The sequence below is a fragment of the Pteropus medius genome, unplaced genomic scaffold, assembly GCF_902729225.1.
Source record: "Pteropus medius unplaced genomic scaffold, Ma_sr-lr_union100, whole genome shotgun sequence".
Taxonomy (NCBI): domain Eukaryota; kingdom Metazoa; phylum Chordata; class Mammalia; order Chiroptera; family Pteropodidae; genus Pteropus; species Pteropus medius.
Genome location: NW_024340849.1, coordinates 35862670 through 35888188, shown reverse-complemented (window position 1 = coordinate 35888188; position 25519 = coordinate 35862670). Strand labels below are relative to the sequence as shown.

The following is a 25519-nucleotide window of genomic DNA, read 5'->3' as shown; positions in this document are numbered from 1 at the left end:
CACACATATATATTAGAGTGGAAAAATAGGTGGTCATATCAGATGAAGAAAATGAAAAAATATTTAGATTGGAAAGCACTGTTTTATACTCTAGAATATCAGAATAAATGGAACAATGTTGATTTTATCATTTTATGGAACAATTAAGACAAATAATTATAATTCTCTGTTATGGCTTTCATTTATAAATGTATACTTAATTTCTTTCTGCCCAAGTTCGTAGTTTAAGAGAATCCTCGAAACAAGGTTTAGGATCTTGATGTTTGCCATCTTATTTTGTGTTGTTATTTTGATAGAAGTTATATTCACTTGACAAGGTTAGAAATAAGGGTGATAACTGTTATATTTTTCAGTGAAATGATTGTTATTGTTTTTTTTTTTTTGTCTTTCACAGGCCTAAGATTTAATTAATCATATTAAGGTCTACTCACATGGATAGTAATTTAGCTAAAAAGATTTAGATTATAGACAAATGCTACTCTCTTTGCTTTCCATTTCCTGTTCTTAGGATCTGCTTGACTTAATAGGAAAGCTTTGAAATTTAAATACTTAATCACCTCTTAAATTTTAAGGATGGTTAAAGTTCTTTTTCTTGTTAACTTTAACAGAAAGCAAAATATTACCTCCTGAAAATTTAACTCCCTGTATATGTTGGTGTTACTGCCTTTAGTTGATTTATAACAATACCTGTTGTAGAATGCATTGCCTAAGATCGTCATAAGACTTTCTTTTTTTTTTTTTTTCAGACAAGTGAAAATTACATTCTGTCTAGTGATACCAGGTCACAGCTCAAATTTCTTGAAAAGCTGGATCAATTGGAGAAGCAGAGAAAGGATTTAGAAGAAAGAGAAATGTTACTTAAGGCAGCCAAGGTAAGTTCCTACTGATTTATAAGTGAATGTGACCTGGCAAGGAGGTCAAAACTGGCTTTATCATTGCTTGACTGTCTTTAGATTTCTCTGAAGGATTTCTTAGAATAAAATTACTGATAAAATCTCTCACAGCAGGATGGTATAGGACAGTAGCTTTCAGCTAATTTAATGAGACATACTCTTTTGTTTCCTCACTGTCAATATCTGTGTGCCTAGCATCATACCTTCCACTCTCCCAAGTAAAAAACTTTTGTAAAATTTTCATGGTGTTTTTAGGGATATGTCTTGATATGTGCTAAGTTGAAGTTGAAAGAGGAAATTTTGGAAAGTGGACAGGCAAGGGTATGGGTAAATATAAGAGTAATTAAGATTATATGGAACAAAATATGGGATGCCAGAAATGGGTTAGAGAGAGTAAAAGAGAGAACAGGTGAGGCTATTTCTTTTCTCCCTTATTTAAACATTTTTCTGGACTCTTAGTGCCAGATGGAGTGAAAGCTAATTCCATTAGAGGTTGTGTTTTGTTGCTCCACATGTCTTTGTAGGCCTAGGGCCTTTGCGCGCAGTCTTAAAGGTTGGGCATTAGTCTTATTTTGTGTTTTAAACACCTTAATTTTAATTTTTAGTGTTATTGGCAGCCTCTCCTTTTAGAGTATTTGTTTCTAATCATATGCCAATCACTTTTTAGAAACTAATTTATTTTGAAATTGTATCATACTTATAGAAAAGTTACCAGAACTATACAAAGAAATGTCATCTTCCCAGATTTCTCATTGCTTCTTCTTCACCCTTTCTAGACACACACACATATTATCATTCTTTTATTCTCCTTTCTTTCAATTCAGAGGTTTTTTTGTATATGCGTAAGGTTGTGCAACTATCATCTCCGATTAGTCTTTTTCTGTACCTTTTGAAAGCAAGTTTCAGACATGATGTCCACCACTCCTAAACATTCTAGTATATATTTGGGAAAACAAGGACATTCTTTTGTATAAACCTCCAAGTCAAGATGTGAACAATGTAACTCTACCAATCCACAGACACCATTCAGATTTTACCAGTTGTCTTAGCTCTCTGTCTCCTTTTCCTTCATGGTCCATTTCCCTTTCAGGAATATGTGTTACATTCACTTGTCCTCTCTTCAGATTCCTTCCACAGATTTTCTCAGTCTTTCTTTTTCTTTTGTGTCTTTGATAGGTTTCAAGAGAATAGACCTTACCTTCTGTAGGGTGACTCTCAGCCTTTATTCAACTGATATTTCCTCATGACTTAGATCATGCGTTCTTGGCAGGAATAGATAGAAGAGATGCCACATTCTTCTCAGCTGGTCAAAAGGCAGCCTTGTAACCTGGTTGAGTGAATGCTTACCAATTCTCTCTGTTTTACCCATTGTAATTAATGAATTTTTCGTAGGAAGGTATTCTAAGATTATATATACCAGTATATTCTATTCTCATCGAACTTCTGTGTATCAATTTTAGATAATGTCTCCCTTAATCAGCCACCTCTATGATGGTTGTCAGATGGTGATTCCTTATTCTCCTATTCTCTTCTACATTTATTAGCCGTCTACCATATGGAAGAGCTTTCTTTTTTCTCTTATTCACGCTTGCATGCATTTATATCAGTATGGGCTCATGGATTTTTATTAGATTCAACAGATTGTAATCCATTACTATCATTATTTATTTTTATGTTCTAATTGCTCCTGAGCGAGAGACCCTTCCAGCTGGCACTTCTGTCCATTAGTCATGTCCCTGTCGTTTTGTGAGCATGTTCTTACTTTTTTGGCATAAGATATTTTAGGCCCAGCTTTTACTCTTCCTTTCCAGTCCTTGTATCAGCCATTTCTCCAAGGAACCCTGCATCTTTTTAATTGAGGATGATATCCAGAAACCAGGATTAGAGTATACAGTGTGCTCATTGCTAATGGGGTGTCATTAAATATAGGCCCTCTCAGTGGACAAATCTAGGAAATATATGTATGGTATGTTCATATGTACACGTGTGTATATATGCAAACATACATCTGTATTTCTTTATCTGTGTGTATATATTGTAAAACCATGAGTTTATATGGATACCTCCAACTCCAATATCTTAGAGTTCTTTCTAGCCTTAAGTTTTCTATGTTTATAAATACTTTCTCCATAGTCAGAAACTTGGTTTCGTTATCCTCAATATATTTACTTATATTCTCAATTTACTTATTTGATCAATGTAACTAATCTCCCAAAGTTATGCTGATTGACTTTTCTGTCTACTACTACTGTTACCCCTGCCCTCATTTCATTGTCCATGTAATTGGCTGCCATGCCCACTGGCCATGCCTTGGTGAGCCTCCCCAGCCCCTCATCACCCTGCATTCTTGGCTACTGGTCTATACCTTCATGTTCCCCAATCCCCCACAAGGTTGTGGGGCACCACAACCATGTCACTGCAGCTTCCCACCGTCCCACTGTCTCAGTCCCCATCCTGACCTTTCCTGCAATGGGAAGGACAGCTAGGAGAGGAGAAGATACTCTTTCTTGAGCCCTCAAGTATTATAAGCAAGCACACAGCCAGTGTAATGAAGTAGTTTATTGGTATTTTATTTCCAATTACTATGCTGTAAACAAGGTCACAAACTATTAAGTACTTGTTTTGTTATTGGATATATTATATTTGCTCTCATTCTCTCTTGGCTCTTTCTCCTCTACCAGACTTCAAAATATTGGAGTGTCCCAGGATTTACTCCTAGGCCTTCTTCTTTGTCTGCATTCCCTTGTAAATTTATATTCCTAACACAGTCTATATTATGGAACTAGACTCATATAGTAACTGTCTACTTGAAATCTCTACTCAGTTGGCCAGTAGACATTTCAAATTTAATGTGTCCAAAAGAACTCCTGATTTTCTTCCCCACTCAAAATACCTTAACTCAGTAAATGTGACACATTTATTCACCTGGTTCAAGCCAAAACAAAACAAAACAAAACAAAAAACCTAGAAGTCATCTTTAACTCCTTTTTCTCTCCTGAATCTATTTTCTTCCTATTCTATTTCTAAAATGTATCCATCTTCTCTTCATCACCATTGTCACCATGTTAGCCTAAGTTATCTTTCACAGGGACTCTTATATAATGTTTTCGAATTGATCTTTTTCTTCTATAATCCATTTTTCATACTAATTTTAGGATAATGTTTTTATAACAAGCCATGTATGTCTCTGTTGTTTAAAAGCCTTCAGTGATTTCCTCTCTTTGCATTAAAATAAAACTCAAACTTCTCACCAAAGTTTTAAAGGCCTTGCATGATCTGGCACCCCCTCCCTCTCTGAGTTTGCCTCATATCACTCCCTTTACTCACTCTGCTCCAATCACACTGACTTTTCTTTGATTGTGCCAAGCTTATGCCCCGCCCCCACCATAGGATATTAGACTAATAATTAGCCATCTAAAACTGAACATTGAGTTCCCTTCCCCTAAATCTTCTCCCATCTTTTTCCTCTCAGAAAGTTGGAATTATCTTTCGAGTTTCTTATGACAGAATCCTAGGAGTTATTCTTAATTTTTCTCTTTACTTCATACCCTATATCCAATCCATCAGTGAACCTGGTTGGCTCTACCTCTAAAATATATTTCAAATCTAATCACTTATCATCTTCTCTGCTATGACACTAGTCCAAGATGCCCTCATCTTTTTCCTAATTTTATATTCACAGTAGTTGTTTTAGAATAGTCTCCTTATTGCTCTGTGTGCCTGTGCCTCTAGTCTTGGATCCCTACAGTACAACCTCTACATAGCCAAATTGATCTTTCAAAAGTGTCATGTCAGTGGCATCTCACTCCTGTGCTCCAAACCCTCCAGTAACTTGTTCTTATAACTAGAATTGAACCCCAACTCCTTATCATGGCCTACAAGGCAACACATGGTCTTTAACCTTATCCCCTTCAACTTTTTTCTATGTTCTAACCACACAGGCTTTTTTTCTTTCAAGCATGCCAAGCTTGTTTCCATTTTAAGTTTTGGCAATTACTGTGCCTTCTGCTTGGAGTGTTCTTCCCCCAGATCTTTGCATGGCTGCCTTCTTCTTGACATTCAAATCTCTACTCAAATGTCACTCCTCACAGATGTCTTCCCTCCCATCCTACCTAAAGAAATACCCCCCACACATTCTTCTCTCTCCCTTTCTATTACATTATCCTATTTATTTTCTTTATAGCTTTTTAGCACTGTCAGTAATTTTTTTATTTTTCCCTATCATAAATGTTTTATATATTTTAATTACATTTAATTTTTATAAAATTGTTTTTCTTTTCTTAAAATGTTAAGTTACTTGAAAGCCGGGACTTAGTCTTGTTATTTCATTTCTGTGCATATAGTGATACACAGTAGAATTTGTACTGTGGATAATCAATAAATATTGATTGACTGACAAAGACTAGATACCCAATGTGCCCATTTTACATGGGGTAGAAAATTATATATACACGCATATACACATGCACACATTTTTATATAAATACATAGAACATTCTCTCCTAATATTATAAGTGGAATAACAAAGGACTTGGTCTTAATTTGGGCTTAAGTGAAGTTGTTTTAATAGATTGGGGGAAAAATGAAAAAAAAATCAGTAGTTATGGATAGAATCTTAGGTAGGTATTTAGCTAAGCTGTTTAAAATTAGAAAGTACTCAATTATAAAGTTTCTTCTATTTTTCTTTAACGAAAATACTGATAAACCAGTAAACCTGTCAGGTAAACTTAGGGAAATAAGAGAATACTTTTAGCTCTTATTTTGTTAGCTATCTTTTATTAGCTAATGTTGCATTTTACAGAACAAATATTCAGATTTCTTAGGAGTTAAATAGCTTTGTTAGGATGAAAAGAAGGATACACCTATCCCAAGCATATTTTTCAGTGGACAAATATTAATGGTTTCCAAAATAAAGTTCCTTATACTTTGTTCCATCATAGCATTGCGTGTGGAAGGTTGCTCTCTTCTTAATAGCAGTCCTATAAGATTGTATATTTTTAGAATGTTAAATTGAATCACTGTGGAGAGTGACATTCAGTAAACATTTATTAAACATTTACTTGTGTATAGCATTCTGTTAAGTGCTATAGATGACCCAAAGATGATAAGATACTCAATGGAAACATTGGAATGTATTTTATACTTAATTTTTAAAAATTACACTTTTGAAGAGAGATTTGGTTCAAAGCTAGACAGGTTCTTGATTTTTATAGTTCTTGAAATACCATATGTTTTTCCAGAATGGTTTCACCTGAAGATTAGCCAGTGTTGATTGTTTTCATTATTTAAGCCAACAGTTATCCTTTTCTTTTCCTTCATCCATTCCATTTGTTTTTTAGTTTTCAGTGTTCCAGCAAGAACAAGGCTATGCCTCAACTGGACCTGACTGACATTGTTAGCATCATTTTCAGTATAAGCTTCCTTCGGGCTAGAACTGCAGCAGCCGGCCCAGACAACGAGAGGGAGGGGTGGTAAGGGAGGGTGTGCACAGGACTGTACTGAGGCATTTTCCCCTGGAGCTAAGGTTTTCAATCACAAGAGAAAATTGTCATTTATTAAATATTTAACGGCAGCTATGGTGTTTAGATGCTAGTAATTTCTATTAAAATTTTCTTTTCCTTTGCTAGAGTCGTTCCAATAAAGAAGATCCAGAACAGCTGAGATTAAAGCAGAAAGCCAAAGAGGTAGGACTTTCAAGTTACCATGTTTGTCTTTGTGTTTGAGGGAAGGCTGGCAGCTCTCTCCTGGCAATTAGGTCAGGGTTTATTTTGCTGTTGCATACCATTTGCAGAAGCCTTGGGGAAGGACAGGAACTGCTAAAGGCAAGGGCAGTACTTCAAATGAGGTCAATGAGTGATGTGCTCTCTTTTTAAAATTTATTTTCAAGGCTTAGGCCTGTCTAGAAATGGCTCTTTGTAAACTACAGCAGCACACTTGAAGGAATATAATGTGGGATTAAAAAAAAGAGAGAGAGAAACTTCTGAGATTTAGCATCTGGGACTGTACAATAGACTACATTTTTCCAGGGTAATTGTTCGTTTTGTAAATCTGATACTGCTTATAATTCTTTGGCTGGGAGGCGGTACTGGGATTTAGTTTTAAATGGAAAATGCCTCTGGCTTTTAATTTTCTGGGCCCAGCAGTTTTCTGTTCTGGAATGGAGCCCGTGTTTCACACAGTTCATGTTTAGCTGCAGGGGTTTTAGTTTATAGCTTAGACTGGTTAAGCTTTTACTCCCAGAGGCCTCTGCATAGCAACTGTAGAAATCAACAAATAAGTTCATTTATGTCTGCAGCCTCCTCTCAGTAGCTGACTTTTTACATTTCCCAATATCCATTTCCTGACTTTTCTAGCCCCAGAGAAAAAAGCTCCACTAATTGGAGCTTATTTTAATTGAGCCTTAATATTGGATCTCACTGGAGTTGCCCCCAGAGCTGCTGAGAACAGAAGGAAATGAAAGTACCTAAGGTTGAAGATGTGGTGTGTATATGGGTGTGTGTGTGAAAATTTTCACTTGACCTACAGATTCTTTTCCCTGCTGAATAAATCATCAAGCCTGTTCACATTTCTGATTAAGGATCTGACAGCAGACAATAATAAAGACAATTGAGGTGTGAGACGTGTGATATGAAGCTGAAGAAATTGGTTTCTATAGTTACTTGACTGATTTCATGCAATTTTTAAGGATCTTTGTACTAAATAAGAGTGATTTTCTGAGCAACCTTTTTCCTTAACTGTGCCTCTTGAACTATGAAATTTGTTGTTGCTTAACGTTGCTGCTTGGCTCCTAGGTGCCAGCAGCAGCAGGTTATTTATGAATGTTTTAAAGGCCCTTATTGTTTGGATTAATGTAGGGGCTGAGGCAAAACAAATGGAAATCAAGTAAGGTTCTTAAAATCAATGTGGTGTGTTTTCATAAAAATAGAGAAGGAAAACACATGAACTCTGGGTGGGAGGGCTTCTGGATTGGGATGCGGAGAACTGGAAAGGGGGAAAACATTTAAAAAGGTTGAAACCAGAAGCATTTTATTTAAACAACAACAAAAAAATTTCTCGTACTCATTTCTTTCCAGCAGAAAATTCATCTAAAATATTATCTAAAAAATTTGTATGAGAACTATGCCTATAATTCTTTATAAGCAAGCCTGGCTTGATGATAGATTATTTGGTGATGGGCAGCCTATTGTTGCTCTTAGTCATGGGTATCCCTCTTTGTTTTAATTAAGGACTGATGAAATACTTATACACTTTCTTCTAATTGCATCCCTTTTTTGGAAAATATATATCAGAAAGTTTACCCTTTTATCTTTAAATATCCTGTCTGTTCCTCCTTCATAAACCTTCATAAATAGCTGGGTCTTAGATTAATTTTTTCTTCAGGTTTGTATGAGATTGTTTTGTTTCTTTGGTTTTTCTTTTAATATTGTGTTTAATTATTCCCTGAAAGATGAAAGGTGGACGGCATTTTTCAAAAAAAAAAGTAGGAGTAAATGTGAAAAAACCACTTCTCTTAATGGGAGCAGGTAATACCAAACCTCTTTTTTTCTGTCCCTTGCACCTCCATTTATTTCTTTTTCCTAGACTCAATATAATTTCCAAAATATTTTGAAAGTTTTTTAGTTGCTTCCTATCTTGAATCTTGTTGATTAAAAAAAGAATCAAATACATTGGTCCCGTTCCAAGAACAGGGCCACTCTGTATTAGTTATAAATGTTTGATAAAAGTAAAATGTTGCCATTTTGTCGTCCCCCTGCCCCCTATAACTCTTAATAACTTTAATGTTCTAAGGGGCTCTAATTTAGAATCAAACACACAGGGATACCATGTTTTGTTTAGTTGCAGAAATCATTGGCCCTATCTTAATATAAAGTTAAATTGTTCTCTTGTATGGTAATTTATAAAGTTATCATTTGGGATATGCTAATTGTTTCCCTGCAAGTAGAAAGTAGAAAGCTTTGGTTTGTGATTGTGAGTGTGAGGTGTGTGTGTGTGTGTGTGTGTGTGTCGGTCAGTCTGTGTGTCTGTGTTTCTGTGTCTGTGTCTGGCTCTCTGGGAAGTTTTCTTTGTTCAGTTGTGAAAATCAGCACTGATTCCTTAAAGGTGCTTGATTTAAAATTGCTTTACTTTCCTTTTCCTACCCACCTATCATGCTGGTCATAGTAGAAAGATTAATGACTGTATTTTATGAATGCAGAGCTGTTTAGAGAAATTTTAGACTTTATTGATGCTGAGAAATGTTTCAGCCAATGTGTTTTTCACGTAAACATTATACAACTTGAATACTTTTCATACATAACTTTATAATCCATGTGTGCTTTTACCTTTTAAGGACTAGAGTTTTGATCGTGATCATTTCTCCTCTGAGTTTTCTTCTTTCTAATCCAGTTTTAGAGGATATTCATTTCTTTGCATTCTAGGTATAAGGACAAATTGTTAAATTTGGCCAGTTTTTATAAACATGTCTAATAATTTTTTTTCATCCTTCCTATTGACTTCTTTCAATTTTGCCATTCTTGTTTGGCACTTAAAAAAAATAGGCTGCCTTTGGGTTTGCCTCCAGCGCAGTCTCAATCCATTGAAGGAGCTCCTGCTGCATACTGTTCTTATTGACCTGACAGGTTATCTATCTATTTGAAAACCTTATTGTTGCCTGGCTAAAATGTCTGTGGATATTCCTGTAATTCAGACATTTTAGTTTCAACGTTAGGGCTTTTCCCCTTTTTCTGTTTTTGCCTGGAAAAAAAATATGTGGCTCTATTGTAACTTTATATTTTAAATATGGACACTTAATTTTGATCTTTAAAAATTTTTTCTAGATACCTTTTCTAAAATGCAAGTACTGACATTTTTCCATTTTGTCCTCTATTTGTGAAAGGTTTTAAATAGATTGGTAATTGCCAAATTCTAACTTCAAACAAGCAAGGGCATCTTTGTTAAATGCAGCTGCAGACTTGTCTGAAGTGTGTGCTGTGTGTCCTAGATTACCATCTCTAGCCTTCAATGTTTTCCTTTCTTACCACATCATCCAGAATTCTGTGGAGCAAGCCATCTGACCTTGCAGTTCAAACAGCCTGATTCCTTACACATTTGTTATATATATTGTGACCCTTATTTCCTTTTGAATATCTTTTTTCTCCCTTGGGAAATGTGAATTGAGTGCATCTGTGCACAGTGAGACAAAGAATTCATTTACTTTCTTTTTAACAGTTTCTAGCATTCCCACTTTCATTTGCAATAAAAGGAAGAAAAAGGAATGCAAGACATGTACCTGCTGGCACATTAGCTTCACAGTGCAACCTGTAGAAACTGGGCAAAAGAATAAGTATTAAATGATTAAAATGCATAATGGATTAGAAAACTTATACCCTGAAGTATGTAGGATTTTTGTTTATAGAAAATATAGGGCATAAAAACTCTTAAGTAGTACAGTTCTCCATAAAGCATTATTATGAAAGAAAAAAGATACTGAATAATAAGGCTCATTACTGATTAGAGAAATATATGATTTAGATATGAAAAAGTCAAGGTGTATTTTTAGAACAAAATTTAAAAAGATAGTGAAACATGACATTTAATGCTAACTATTAGAGCAACTTATATTTAAACTTTATGCTTGTTCTTCATGAGCTAAACTGAAGCACTGGACGGGACAAAATGAAATTTGTCATTAAAAGTACTTTCTAGCAATTAGATTAATTTTGTGTGGAAGGGACATTCATAAAATGACTGGTTATAAAGAAATTGTATACTTAGCAGAGAAACATGCAAATGTTTCAAAGCATGAGTGGTCTAGGACAGGGTTCTCAAACTGTCATGCATGAGAATCATCTGGGGGGCTTGTTAAAAATACAGATTGCCAGGCGCTACCCCAGAGTTTATGATTAGTAGGTTTGGATGAGGCCGGAGAATTTGCATTTCCAACGAACTTCCAAGTGATTCTCTTATCACTGCTGATGTTCTGGAGATTGCGCTTAGAATCATTGATCTTAAGAGGAGAAAGATGACCTTTAAAATCTATCACTTTTTAATTTTCCGTTGACTAAATGGCCAGAAAAAGGTTAAACAAAATACTGTGGTTTGGGAATCTGAGAGTTGGCATCTCGTTTAGTAACCATCTAATTACCTTTTCAGTAGGTTATTTCTTGGAACTGGGAAAGCTACACTAGGTTTTTTTCTTTTTAATGGATATTTTCATAAGAGAACTTTATTGGTTGTATCTCTTGATTAGTGTACCTTACATAGAAAAGTCAATATTTTATTTAGAGCTTCATCAGAAATGAAGATTCTCAGGCCTCGCCTAGACTTACTGTATCATAAACTCTGGGGTAAGCTCCTAGCCATCTGTATTTTTAACAAGCCCTCCAGATTATTCTCATGCATGTCAGTTTGAGAACCGCTGTTCTAAATGGTCAATGCTTTGAAACATCTGCATGCATCTTTAATTTTGAAGTATGGGATCTGTGTGTCTGAGAGACATGTTACCCTTTTGGTGGAAGAGATGTATATTATTTAAAAAAACAAACATTGAACTGGAAGTCAGGAATCTTGAATTCTAGCCTGCCATTATCTAGATATCACTTCAGGGACGTTAACTTTACCTGTTTGAGCTTACCTCAAGTGTCTTGTATTTTTAAAAGAATGTAACAGTACATGCTCTGCTTGTGTTATGCAGCTGTCATAATTTAAGGAAAGGTGAGGTATAAGAGGAAAAAACAGCAGCTTAAAAACATTAGCTAAAGAAACATTTTAAGATAGATGCCACCAAGCTCTTAAATGTAAGTTTGAGACTGACCATGGATATGTTAGTGTTTTTTTCCTTCCAGAGGATTGGAAAGAAGATTGAAAAGAAAAAAGAAAGGGCGAGAACTAAGGGAAAAAGCCTTTGTAATCTAATGTAAATACAGCACAAAAAATTTGTCTTAAACAATGTGTATATATATCAAGTATTATCTTTAAGTGCAAGGGACTAAGTATCTAATTGAGATTATGTGGGAAATGCTATTTTCCTGAAAGATAGGGATGGATTAGAAATGCTGACTAGCAAGGCATCAGAGTGTACATTGCAAATCCAAGAATTTCAGGTTTTCTGGACAGCGTACTAATATAAGAACTAGCCTTAGTGGTTGAGATAAAAAAAATATTCAGACCCTGTACTATTTTTTGGTGTAATGCCTGCTTAATTACTGTCTTTGAGGGGTTGAAAAAGATCCTGTGTTCCTTTTGTTGTATCCTTGAATTTTGGGTGAGATTAGGGGCGGGGAAAGGGGTGATTTTTTGATACCTTGTTTCTTTTTGGTTTCTTTGGTTCAAGATTCATCCGTTAATAGGGTTTGATGTGATATTGTTTCTTCTATAGTATAATATTTTGGGATTTAACCTTGCTTTCCGCAGTAAATTATAATAATTCTGAAGTGATTATGAGCATTGTTGAGATTCAGTTTGGTCAATTTTTCCAAAGCCTAGCTAAAATTCTCTTTAAATTTTTATTATTTTTTTTAAAAGTGTATTGTTTGGTGTTAGACTTTCATTATCTCTATGTACATTTAACCTTAATTGTGAAATCTAAGCAGGACATCATTCTTAATTCTTCCTATGCTGAATTCAAAACCTGGTGGTGTACTTCGTCTCATTTCTTTAAATTCTTAAAAATATTCCTATCTGGTAGCATTAGCTGATTTACATTGCTACTGATGTATTTATTATTGGACAGCACACATAATCCTTGCGAGAGGTATTAATTTACCAACTCAACTCTTTAATTTGCTTTATACCTTATTATCACTTTGCAAAAGTTTGTAGCAAAATCAGACTGAAAATGTTACCGCATTATATTTTTTGGATGGTTTGTTATGAAGGACAGCTCTGCTGTTGTCTTTTGTACTTTCAGTACCTGTATTTTTTTTATATCTTGCCTTCCTGAAGCATGGAAAAGAAACACATTTTTTTGGATTTTACATACTGTCAGTGTCATAATTGTCTAGATAATTTAGTCCTTCCTGTTAAATATGTCTCTGTATCTGTTGAGAGTTGGCTCTTTGACACTTGATTTATTCATTCTTCATCTAGCTCCTGATTCTGCTAAAGCTTTTGGTTTTTATTTTCATTAATTTTTATTTTTGTAGTATATTTTGTTCTTGAAAACTATGTGTTTAGCATCAAGAAGTACTTCTGTTGAACTTCACCTCTGAGAGTTTGTGTGTTCTTTAAGATAATTTATTAATGTGGTTTGGGTCTTGATTAAAGTTGGTACTACCATGGTTGCACTTAAAAATGAGCAGAGACAAGTACTAAACACCAGGGATGGAATAGTCTTCAACTACTATTGCTTTGTTGCGCTATAGGGCATTGGCTTGAATTTTATGGACCTCTACTTAATATCAGAGAGACTGTGATAAGAGAAATGAAGTCTTCTGTCTTTACTACCCATAAAGGAATTAGTTCGGGTTCTCTCAAAAAAGAATGTGTCAAGCCTGTTAGGTCTTTTTGGAGCAAGATGTGTATTGCTGGTATAGGTGAGCAACCAGGCTTAAGTTTTATTAAACAAACTCTAGTTAGAATATAATACAATGCAAACCTGTTATCAGAATTCTGGTTAATCTAACATTTAAGAGTTCCAGTGACGATGGAGTTAAATTATTCCTCAGTGTTGTCTCTCCCACTGAATACAGATGTAAAACCTGGACAGAGTGCATGGAGCGGCTATTTGAGGGCTTTGAAAAGTAAATAATAGGCAAATTGGGGAGGATGAGAATTCAAAATATCACCAAACAAGTGGCAAAGTTGCCATCCACCTCTCCTACCCTCTGACTTTCCACTCTCATTCTTTCTGCTGCTTGACCCTAGACATGGCCTGAGTCGCAGAATTGTGCAGCAAAGCATGTTAACTAAAGCTCCAGTTTTCTGGCTGGAGTACCATAAAGAGGAGCCCCAGGGAACTGGAAATTTCTGGGAAGATTGTGGAAAGGGAAGAGCTCAGGAAAGAGTCCCATATCGTTGTTTTAAACTCCTACTCTTGAGCTACACATTTGCCATATGTAGATCTGATTCTAATCAGCATACCAAAGACTTTAAGAACTGAACTAACAAACCACTGCCAGGTCCTAAACTGACCACTGAGTGGCATGCTTTTGGGACAGATCCAAGTAGCATTGCAAAGGTTTTGAAAACTGATCTGATGTTGAAGTCACAGACCACAGAAGTCAACTTTGAACTTGTGGCCTAAAACTAACTGACCTGTTTTGCCTGCTAAAAACAACAACAGCAACAACAAAAAAACAATTATCTAAAGGATTTAAAGAACACCCAGAGTCTTATAACATAATATTTGAAATATTCAGGATATGATACAATTGCTTGGCATGAAGAACCAGAAACATTTCTACTCTCATGGGAAGAAACGATCAACATGGAAACCCCAAGATAACATAGATGTTAGAATTATCTGACAAACACTTTAAAGTAGCTACTATAAAACTACTCCAAGAAGCAATTGAACACACTTTTGAAATGATTGGAAAAATAGAAAGTCCCAGCAAAGAAATAGAACATATAAAGGACAAAGGTCTAAAGTGGAAATTTTATAGCTGAAAGTGACAACTGAAACAAATCACTCACTGGATAGGCTGAATATCTGGAAAGAGATGGCAGAGGAAAGAGTCAGTGTGGACTTGAAGATGGATAAATAGAATTTACCTAATCTAAAAAACAGAGAGAGAAATAGATTAAAACAAAAAATGGAACCTCAGAGACTTGCAGGACAATAACCAAAGGTTTAACATTTGTTATTGAAGTCCATAAGAAGAGATAGAATAAAATGCTAAAAATTGTTTTGAAAAAAATAATAGCTAAATCCTCCTACCCCCAAATTTAAAGAAAGTCATAAACTGATAGATTCCAGAAGCTTAGCGAAACCCCCTCCCCAAACCGAACAGGATAATGACAAAGAAACTCTGGCTCATTCACATTACAGTCAAGCTCAGAAAACTAAAGACATACAAAAAATTTTGAGACTACCCTTAGAAAAGGATACTTTTCCAATAGGGGAACAGTAATTCAAATGACTAGATTTTCTGTCAGAAACCATGGAGACCAGAAGGAATTAGCAAAATATTTTTAAAGTGCTGAAAGAAAAGAACTGTCAACCAACAAAGAATTCTATGTCCAGTAAAAGTATCCTACAGTAATGAAGGTGAAATAAAGACATCCTCAGATGAAGGAACATGAATACAATCTGTTGCCAGTAGACCTGCTCTAATATAATTGCTTAAGAAAGTTCTTCACAATAAAGTGAAATGATACCAAAGGAAAACTTAAACTATTTAGAAATGAAGAAGGAACAACAGAAATGGTATTACAGACTATTGTTCTGGTTGTTAATTTCTAAAAACATGTTTAATTGAAAGCAAAATTACAACATTGGCAGGAAATTTCAATGTATGTATATGTAATATATCAAACCAACTATAACAAGTGTGAATAAAAAGACGTGGGTAAAGTGTCTGTATTCCACTTGAAGTGGTAAAATATTAAATCTAAATAGATAGAAAATTGAAGTATGTAATTGTAATCTCTAGAGCAACCACTAAAAGTTTTTTAAAACTATATAAAGAGATATACCAAAAAAAAAATAAATTAAATTGAAGTAATAAAAAAGTTTAAATAACCCAAAAGAAGTAAGAAAGGGGAAACAAATGAAAAACAGAGGGAAGAAACAAAACAAATAATAAAATGGTAGATCTAAATCCAAACATATCTAAATCATTATGTAAGTATAAGTGGTCTAAATATTCCAATTAAAAGATAGAGATTATCAGAATGGGTTTGAAAACTGTGACTGAACTGTATCTGTCTATAAGAAACTCACTTCAAATGTAGTAATATAGGTAAGTTAAAGGCTGGGAAAAATACTTTTGTTAGAAAAAAAGAAAGTTTTAAAGTCAATAATCTAAGCTTTTACCTTAAGAAACTGGAAAAAGAGCAGTATACATCCAAAGCAAGCAAGAGGGAGGGAAATTACAGTAAAACACAGAAATCAATGACTTATAAACAGAAGGAATGAAAGTCAAACCAAAGCCGGTGCTTTGATCAACAAAATTGATAAGTCTCTATTAAGATTGATAAGGACAAAAATACATATATCACCAATATCAGGAAGCAAAAGATGGGAAATCATGATAGACTACAGATGTCAATAGGATAAGAAGGGAATGCAGTGAACAACTCTATGCAAATAGTTTGACGATTTACATGAAATGACCGATTTCTCGAAAAGCACACACTATCGAAAGTTGGCCAAGATGAAGTAGATAGAGCCTCAATAGTTCAATAATTTTTAAATAAATTGAATTTATAGTTAAAACCTTCCAATAAAGAAATCTCTAAGCACAGATCATTTTACTTAATTCTTCCAAACATTTTCAGAATTATTACCACTTCTACTCAGTCTCTTCCAGAAAGTGAGAGAAACTCTTCTAATTCATTTTATGAAGGCAGCATTACCCTGACACCAAAACCAGAAAGACATTACAAAACAAGAAAGCTATAAACCAGTATTTCTTATAAACATAAATGTAAACCTCCTCAACAAAATATTAGGAAATCAAATCAGTGATATATAAAAATAATATATCATGACCACGTGGAGATTACCCCAGGAATGCAAAGCTGTTTTAATATTCAAAAATCAGTCAATAGAATTCACTATATTAACAGTCAAAGAAAGAAAAAACGTGATCATATGAATTGATGCAAAAATCCATTTGACAAATTTCAACACCCATTAATAATAATACCTCTCAGTACTCTAGGAATAAAAGGGACTTCCTCAATCTGATAAAAGGAAGCTATTAAAACCTTACCACTAATATTTTTCTGAAGTTATTGCCCCAATCTAATACCCATCTGACATCATACATAGTTATTACACTATTATTGACTATATTCTCTATTCTGTACTTTATATCCCCATGACTACTTTGTAATTGCCAGTTTGCACTTCCTACTCTCTTCCCCTTTTTCACCTATTCCCCCAACCCCCTTCTTTTTGGTAACCCTAAAAATGTTCTCTATATATGAATTTGTCTGTTTTGTTTGTTTATTTTGTTCTTACTTGTTCCACAAGTAAATAAAATCATATGGCATTTGTTTTTCTCTGACTTATTTTACTCAGCATAATACCCTTTAGGTCCATTCATGTTGTTGTAGATGGCAAGATTTTATATTTTATGGCTGAGTAATACTCCATTGTATATATGTGCCACCTCTTCTTTATCCATTTATTCATTGATGGGCACCCAGTTTACCTTCATATCTTGGCTCCTGTAAATATTGCAATGAACATATGGATACACATGTCCCTTCAAAATAGTATTTTGGGTTTCCTTGGATAAATACACAGAAATGGGATTATTGGATCCTTCTTTGTCTCTTGGTACAGCCTTTGTTTTAAAGTCTTTTGTCTAGTATAAGTATTGCTACTCCAGCTTTTTTTTTTTAGTTCTATTTTTATAAAATATCTTTTTCCATCTCTTTACCTTCAATCTATATGTGTCTTTTATCTGAAGTGAGTCTCTTGTAGACAGCATGTGTCAGGTTGTTCTTATCCATTCAGCCACCCTATGTCATTTGGTGCATTTAATCCATGTGCATTGAAAGTAATTGTTGATAGATATGTAGTTATTGCTATTTTATTATTCATATTTTTTATTTTTTTTTCTTCTTAACAAAGACCCTTTAACATGTCTTTTAATACTAATTTGGTAGTGATGAACTCCTTTAGCTTTTTCTTGTCTGGGAGGCTCTGTCTGTCCTTTGATTTTAAATAATAACTTTGCTGGATAGTGTAATCTTGGTTGTAGGTCCTTACTTTTCGTCACTTTGAGTATTTCGTGCCAGTCCTTTCTGGCCTGCAAAGTTTCTGCTGTAAAAGCAGCTGATAGTCTTATGAGAGCTCCCTTATAGGTAAATTAGATGCTTTTCTCTTGCTGCTTTTAAGATTCTTTGTCTTTAACTTTTTTGATGTGTGTTGGTGTAAGCCTCTTTGGGTTCATCTTGTTTGGGACTCTCTGTGCTTCCTGGGCTTGTATTCTGTTTCCTTCACCAGGTTAGTGACATTTTTGTCATTATTTCTTCAAATAGGTTTTCAATTCTTTGCTCTCTCTCTCTTCTTCTTCTGGTACTCCTATGATGTGAATGTTGGTATGCTTGATGTTATCCCACAGTCCCCTTAAATTATCCTCATTTTTTGGATTCTTTTTTCTTGTTGCTGTTCTGATTGGGTGTTTTCTGCTACCTTATTTTCTAAATTGCTGATTCGATCCTCTGTTTCATGTAATCTACTGTTGATTCCCTCTAATGTATTCTTCATTTCAGTCATTTCCGACTGGTTCTTTTTTATGTGTTCTATCTCTAAGTTCTTACCAACTTCATCTACTCTTCCCTTAAGTTAATTGAGCATCCTTATATCCGGTGTTTTTAACTCTGTATCTGGTAGATTGCTTATCTCCATTTTGTTTTAGTTCTTTTCCTGGAGATTTGTTCTGTTTTTTTTTCATTTGGAACATTTTTCTTTGTCTCCCCATTTTAGCTGCTTCCCTGTGTTTGTTTCTATGTGTTAGGCAAAGCTTCTATATCTTCCAGTCTTAGTAGAGTGGCCTTATTTAGTAGGTGACCTGTGGTTACCTGAGCCAGTTCTTCCAGGTGTGTCCCTTGTGTGGGTTGTGTGTGTCCTCCTGTTGTAATTGAGCCTTTGTTGCTGTTTGCATGTCAATAGAAGGGATTAAACCTCAAGCTGATTGGTTGTGAGGACTGGCTGTGACTACCATGAAGGAGCTATTGTGCAGGAGCTGATCCTCTGAAGCAAGATTTGCTTTAGCAGGGCTCTCTCTGATGCCTGCCCAGTCTGTCCTTTGGATGTGTCATTTGTGGAGGCGGTTGGATGGTGGTCTGGTGTGGTCTGAAGGTTGTCACTGGATATGTTGGTTCTGGGATCTCGTTGGAGGGTCTCCGTTGTTGTCCAAAGTCAGCTGCTGTCTGTGCCATGCCTAGGGCCAGTTAGTATGTGCTACAAAGTGATCTGCAGATGGTCACTGCTTGTGCTGGGCTTGGAAGTGCCTGGGAGAGGCTAAGCTGTGAACCGAGGCTGGCTGCTGCTAGTGCCAAGCTTGGGGCTGCTTAGCAAGAGCTACAGGGCACACTGAGGCCAGTGCTGTTTATTTGGGGTTTACGAACCTTTGCGAGATTCTAGGAAAGTCTGTCTGCAGCTTGAGCCAAGATAGGCATTTTGTATGGAAAAGCCACCGGAAGTGGCTCAGGTCAGGTGAGGCCTCAGAATCACCGGGGCAGGGCAAACAGTGTTAACTACGTTGATAAACATAGGTTTCTACCCTAACTTTTATCTGGGAGAAAGCTGCCCCTCCAGCCCTTGCCCTGAAGCCAAACAATTCAGTTCTTCCCCATATGTCCCTGGCACCCTTCACACTGCTGTCACAGCTCTGGAGCTCGCAGCAGGTGAATCCATCAACAAGTAAGTTCATATGCGGAACCTTTAAAAGGAATCCCTGGGTCTCCAGCAGCCCTCTATCTTACTCAGCCACTATCTCCACTGGTTTTTACAGCCAGAAGTTATGAGTATTTCTCTTCCAAGCACTGGGACCCCTTGCTCCTCAGGAGGGACTTCTGCAGCTGAGATATCCCTACCAATTTTTAACTGCCATACATGGGTTTGGATCCTGTTCTGAGTCTCTGTCCCTCCTACCAGTCTCCACATGGCTTCTTCTGTATACCCTTAGTTATAGGACTTCTTTCCGCTAAACTTCAGGTGATTCTCAATGATGGTTGTTTTGTAGATTGGTTGTAATTTTGATGTGGTCATGAGAGGAAGCAAGCACAGTGTTTACGTACTCTACTATCCTTACTGGAACTCATAACATCATTCTTAATGGTGAAAGACTGACAGCATTCTTTCAGATTAGAAAAAGGCAAGAATGTCTGCTTTTATCACTGTTATTCAACATTATATTCTAAGTCCTTGCCAGTACAGTAAGGCAAGAAAATGAAATAAAAGGCATATAGGTAGAGGGGAAGAAATAAAATAAGTTGTTGTTTCGTTATTTCTTAAGTATTTCTTTTATAGTGCCAAAATTTTAAATTTGATGAAGTTCAGTTCATCAAAAGAAAAAAAAATTTTTATAATGGAACTAGTTTGAGTGTCAAGAACTAAGAACTCCTTGCCAAGCCCCAAGTTATGAAGATTTTCTCTTCTGCCTTTTGATAGAAGTTTGTAGTTTACATTTAGAGTTAATTTTTATGTAAAAGGTGAGGTGTTGAGGTCAAGATAGTTTTTTTTTTTGCTTGTAGATGTACAGTTGCACCAATATTTGTTGAAAAGACTGATTTTTCAATTGAATTGTTTTCCACAAAATCAATTGGCAATATTTATATGGATCTATTTATCAGTTCTCTGTTTTGTCTCATTAATCTATGTGTCTGTCCTTTGTCAATACCACATTATTTTGATTTCTGTAACCTTACAATAATTCCTAAAATTATGCATAGTAATTCTTCCAATTTTGTATACTTTTTTGAAAACCAACTTAGCTTTTCAGTTCCTTTGCCTTCCCATATAAATTTTAGAATCAACTTATTCATATCTATAAAAAATTGATAAATCTGTAGATCAGTTTGGAGAGAATTAAAATTTACTGTGTTGACTCTTATAATCCATGAACACTTACCTATTTTCTTTTCTTACTTTTATGTCTCTCCACTTACCTATTTTCTTTTCTTACTTTTATCTTCGTTTTGCGATTTATAACATACAAATATCTGTACATTAGATTTATACTAAGTATTTCATTTGGTGAGGCACTATAAGTGGCATTTTTAAAAACTAATTTTTCCAAATGCACCTTAATGGTATTTAGAAATAGGATTATTGTATATATTGACCTTGCATCTTGAAACCTTGTAAAACTCATTTATTAGTTATAGGAGGATTTCGATTTTCAATTTTTTGTAGCTAACTTGAGGTTTTCTGTGTAGGTAATCATGTCTTTTGCAATCCTGTTTCCAAACCTCTAACTCAATGGTGGACTGTTTTTACTGAACTGAGCTTCATCTTCATCCACTGTGTGTTCCAAGTCTGCATTAATGCACAGAACTTCCTTCTGTTCCAATTAAAAATGCCTAGTTTTTCCATATTGTGCTGGACGAGATACATTTGTTTTTGAGAAAGTTAATTGTAAATATAAGGCCAATCAAAACTATATTCAGTTTGATTTTTGCTAGAGTTTTGAAGAATCTTCTACCATATCATGTGTGAAATTTCAGAAAACCAAAGTTTAATTTGCAGAGTGGGAGAAAATGTTTTACTACACAGGGAGAGAAATTTGAGGTCAATTTAAAAACTTTTTATTTGGTGTGACTATCTTGCAAATACCATTTCTCTACAGGGGATGACTTTAAAATATAGCTTGTTTGATTTGTGCTGCAGGGTAGATTAACTAAAATCATATTTTGTCACCTAGAATTTCAGGATGTGACAGCATCGGACTCTAAAACCATATATTTGATTTAAAAGGTCAGCATCAACAAAAGATAGTTTACAGCTAAGTAAACACACAGTTTAGAAGATGGATAACTGCCCTGTAATTTGTAGAGCAAATGGAAATGGTTCTTAATTCATTTTCTTTAGTGTTTTCTGCTTTACCACAGATTCAGTTACTTATGGCTTATTCTTTGTCATCATCTAAAATAACCTGAAGTGACCTTTACATTATATTTCCTAGAGACTGCTTGTTTCATCACATACTATTTCCTATTTTCATCCTGCTTTTTTTTTTAATATGTTAAATATTTTTTTAAATATGTTAAAAATTTGATTAATGCTCTTTTAAAAGAAGTGTGTGTGTGTGTGTGTGTGTGTGTAAAAGGCTCCCCAGTAGGTTACTTTCAGTTGACTGTCTTGAAGTCTGATCCTGTTTGAATATTTCTTTAGTAACCAGGGTCAGGTTCTTTCTTCCTTTCCCTCCATCGTAATAAGATTTTGATAGGAATTGAACATTCTTCCTCTTCTGGAAAAGCTTAAGGATCTGTGTAGTGATATTTTATTTTGACTTCCTCACTTTGTGTTTTTTTGTTTTTTTGTTTTTTAAAGAATACCATTTGACACTTACCTGCTTTGGTAAAATGATACTGTATTTCATGCTTTTATTTTTCAGTTTTAATGTCTTATTTCTCTGACTTTTAGTGGTGTATCTTTCATTAATACCCCTGTATAGTTTAGTACCTACATACTAAAAAATTATACTCTGCAGATTTGGTCATTTTGGATTAAGAATGATGAAAGCTATACAACAAAACAGTGCTAACTCACTTTCAGTTTTTGGCATGAAGAGATACAGAGTAAATCCATGAGAAAGTGTGCTGTATTAAAAAGGTTTATAATGAGAACACTTGCCTCTGAGTTCTTTTTTTCCCTCTTAATATTTGTGTGACCTTTATGAAGTTTTTCTAAACTCTTAGAGCCTCACTGTCTTCCTTAGTAAAAAAAAAGCGGCGGGGGGTGGGGGGCGGGGAGGAGAGATGAAGTATATATATAATTTCCATGTTATAACAATTAATATGTATCTTTCAGTGTGGTTGAGTTGAATGAGTTAATTTTTAGAGCAGTGCTTTGTAAATCATACAGCACTGAATTGTTTCCTGTAAAATATTAAAAATTGTCTTTATTTTTAATCTTAAAAGGTTGACAATAATTTCGACAATTTCTCTCCAATTTACTGTTTAATTTATTCTTCATGCATTTCTTACCTCTGACTAAACTAAGAGATTAAGTTCTAGATGCCTTTCTTCTTTTTCCTCTACTCTGTACTTCTTCCTTACCTAAATTCTGCTTCTTAGAGGTTCAGAGATTCAGGACTAAAAGTTTGTTGGAGTAAATGAATCAGGAAATGATGTGCCTTTGGATGTTAGGAAAGACTAATGTCTGTTTTACACTATAGCTTATTTGGTGAGGAACATAGAAACAGGCTTAGAGATCAGTTTCATTCCTCCTCTGAGCATGACTGTGTGTAAATGTTGCTTTTTTTTTTTCATTCCATCTTCTAGTTACAACAGTTGGAGCTTGCGCAGATACAGCATAGAGATGCTAACCTTACAGCTCTTGCAGCTATTGGACCAAGGAAAAAGAGACCACTAGAATCTGGGTCTGGAAATGAGGTATTGAAACAATGTTTGTTATTTTATTTTTCATGTCAAGAAAACAAGCAAAAAGGAACAAAGACATGCAAATAGTTTACCGCACCTTGCACACTATTGCTGCCAAACACTTATGAAAATTCCCCTTTGCTTATTTTATAAAATCTTAAATATTTGATTGGTTTGATAAAAATATATCACCTTGAACTTTACTCCTACATATTACTCATTTTATAATTCTTCCTACCCACCCCCATCTCTAGTCATACTGAGTCTATCTCAATTTTTTATTCCGTGCATTCTTTCTGGTAGTTCCCTGTAATCCTCTCCCCGCTATGTATCTAAATCCAGTGTGTGTATTAAGATTGACTCTGTCTTATTTTTTCCATGAGCCCTGACTATTCTTTCCCACACTGAATTCTCCTTTTCTGAGTGCATAATATGTCTGCATAGCATTAATTATTCTCTATACTCTGTATGCATATTTTTTTCTATGAGATTTTAAACTTCTTGAGCAAGACTATAATCCTATTTTTTTTATATCCCCCACAGAACTAGGCACATATATACTCAATAAATATTGTTAATTGTTTAACACCCAGGAAGGATCTCACTTGCATCTTTAGGGCAATTATTTGATATTGTTTTAGGTTTTCAGTTTGATCATCAGGGCTGAGATAGAGGTACGGTAAGAGCCCTTAGATAGGGTCAGCAGTGAGAACTGCAGCTTTTCTGTTCTGCTCTGTAAAATTGAAGTGTGCTTTGAGACAGGCGCTTTCACAGCATTGACCCTTAACATTGACAGTTCCTAAATGAATGACATCTCAGTAGAAGGGTCTTTAAAAACCTAGTTATTTTTCATTATAAATGTAATGAATGCAGTGTGTTTACCTGCAAAAAAAATAGACAATATAAAATGTTTGAAAAAAATAAACGTTTACGCCTTACAGATTTCCAATCTCCCATCCCCCGTCCAATCAGTTGTAACCGTTAAGGTTTTCACATAGCCTTATAGAAATTTTTGGAATGTAGGCACATATCTCATACACATTCACAAATCCACGTTTGATTTTATTTTTACTTAAATGTAGTTAAACTATACTTATTGTTCTTCCCTTAATATTTTCCCACCTTTCCATAATCTCCCTCCATATATAATTTATCTCTGTACTTTTAAAAGTATGACTGTGGTCAACTTGCTGTATCCATGGAAACTGCATCCTTGAATTCAACAAACTGTTCATTGAAAATATTCGAAAAAAAAGTTACATTATTGCTGATGTGTATTATATAGTTAGGCCTATGAAAGTTCTGTTTGTACTGAACGTGTGCAGACCTTTTTCTTGTCATTATTCCATAAATAATACAATATGACAATTTACATAGTATTTACATTGCATTAAAAGTACTCTAGAGATTATTAAAGTATACGGGAGGATGTGTGATGGTTGTATGCAAATGCTATGCCATTTTATATAAGAGACTTGAACATCTATCTGTGAGGGTCCTGGAACCGATACCCTGCGGATACCAAGGGAGGACTATACTGTGTTTAGATAAACATAATTTATCCAATCAGTTCTCTAATGGGCATTTAGGTTGTTTGCATGTTTTTGCTTTTATTGCCTCAGAGAACATTCTTGTACCTATTGTATGCTTGTCTAAGTAACTGTAGGCTAATTCCCAGAAATGGAATTCTTGGATTAAGGGGTATGCATACTAGGAAAAACTTTTTGGACAAATGCAAACATATACAAAGAAAGAGTGAGTGAAAGATAATGAATCCCTGTTTACCCACCACCCTGCTACAACTACTATAAATGTATTCCTAATCTTGTTCCATTGATATTCACACCAATTTCCACAGGTAAGTTTTACAGTCCTTTGGTTATTTTAAAGTCAATCCTAGACCCATTATTGTTCTATTCATAAATATTATTTGCTGCTTTTGATTTTTGATAAATATTTTTAAATCACCCTCTGAATAAGTTTTATCAGTTTTTATACTCATTTCATGCCAATTCTCCTACACTCTCATTAACACTGGGGATAATCTTTGCCATCTGTTTGAAAATGCAATTTTTAATAATGTTTAAATTATGAGTAGAATCAGGCATCTTTTTCTATATATATTGGCACTTTCAATTTACTTTTTCCCACTGAGATATATTTTTTAATTGATTAAGAAAATGCTTCATACCACACTCTACATTTCAGTTTTCTGGGCATTATTCATCTAAAAGTTTTTATTTTCATTTTTAAAAAATGAGTTCTTGTTTTTGTTTCCTGGGCTTTTATTGTATTTAGAAAGCTTTTTGCTTCCTTAATTGAGATATAATTGACATTTAACTTCATATTATTTTCGATGTATAATATAATGATTTGATATATTGTGTTTTATGAATTAATCACCACAGTTAAGTGTAATT

General features: G+C 34.7%; 1 protein-coding gene across 3 annotated transcripts in view; it reads left to right on the top strand.

The window, feature by feature from the left end:
* TAF4B (TATA-box binding protein associated factor 4b) overlaps nucleotides 1-25519 on the top strand; it is a 113320-nt gene that overhangs the window by 68553 nt on the left and 19248 nt on the right. For all 3 annotated transcript variants that reach the window (XM_039844009.1, XM_039844007.1, XM_039844008.1), the window contains 3 exons: nucleotides 747-872; nucleotides 6521-6577; nucleotides 23001-23111. In XM_039844009.1, coding sequence (XP_039699943.1) covers nucleotides 747-872; nucleotides 6521-6577; nucleotides 23001-23111 — 294 coding nt within the window. The remainder of the gene's footprint in view (nucleotides 1-746; nucleotides 873-6520; nucleotides 6578-23000; nucleotides 23112-25519) is intronic.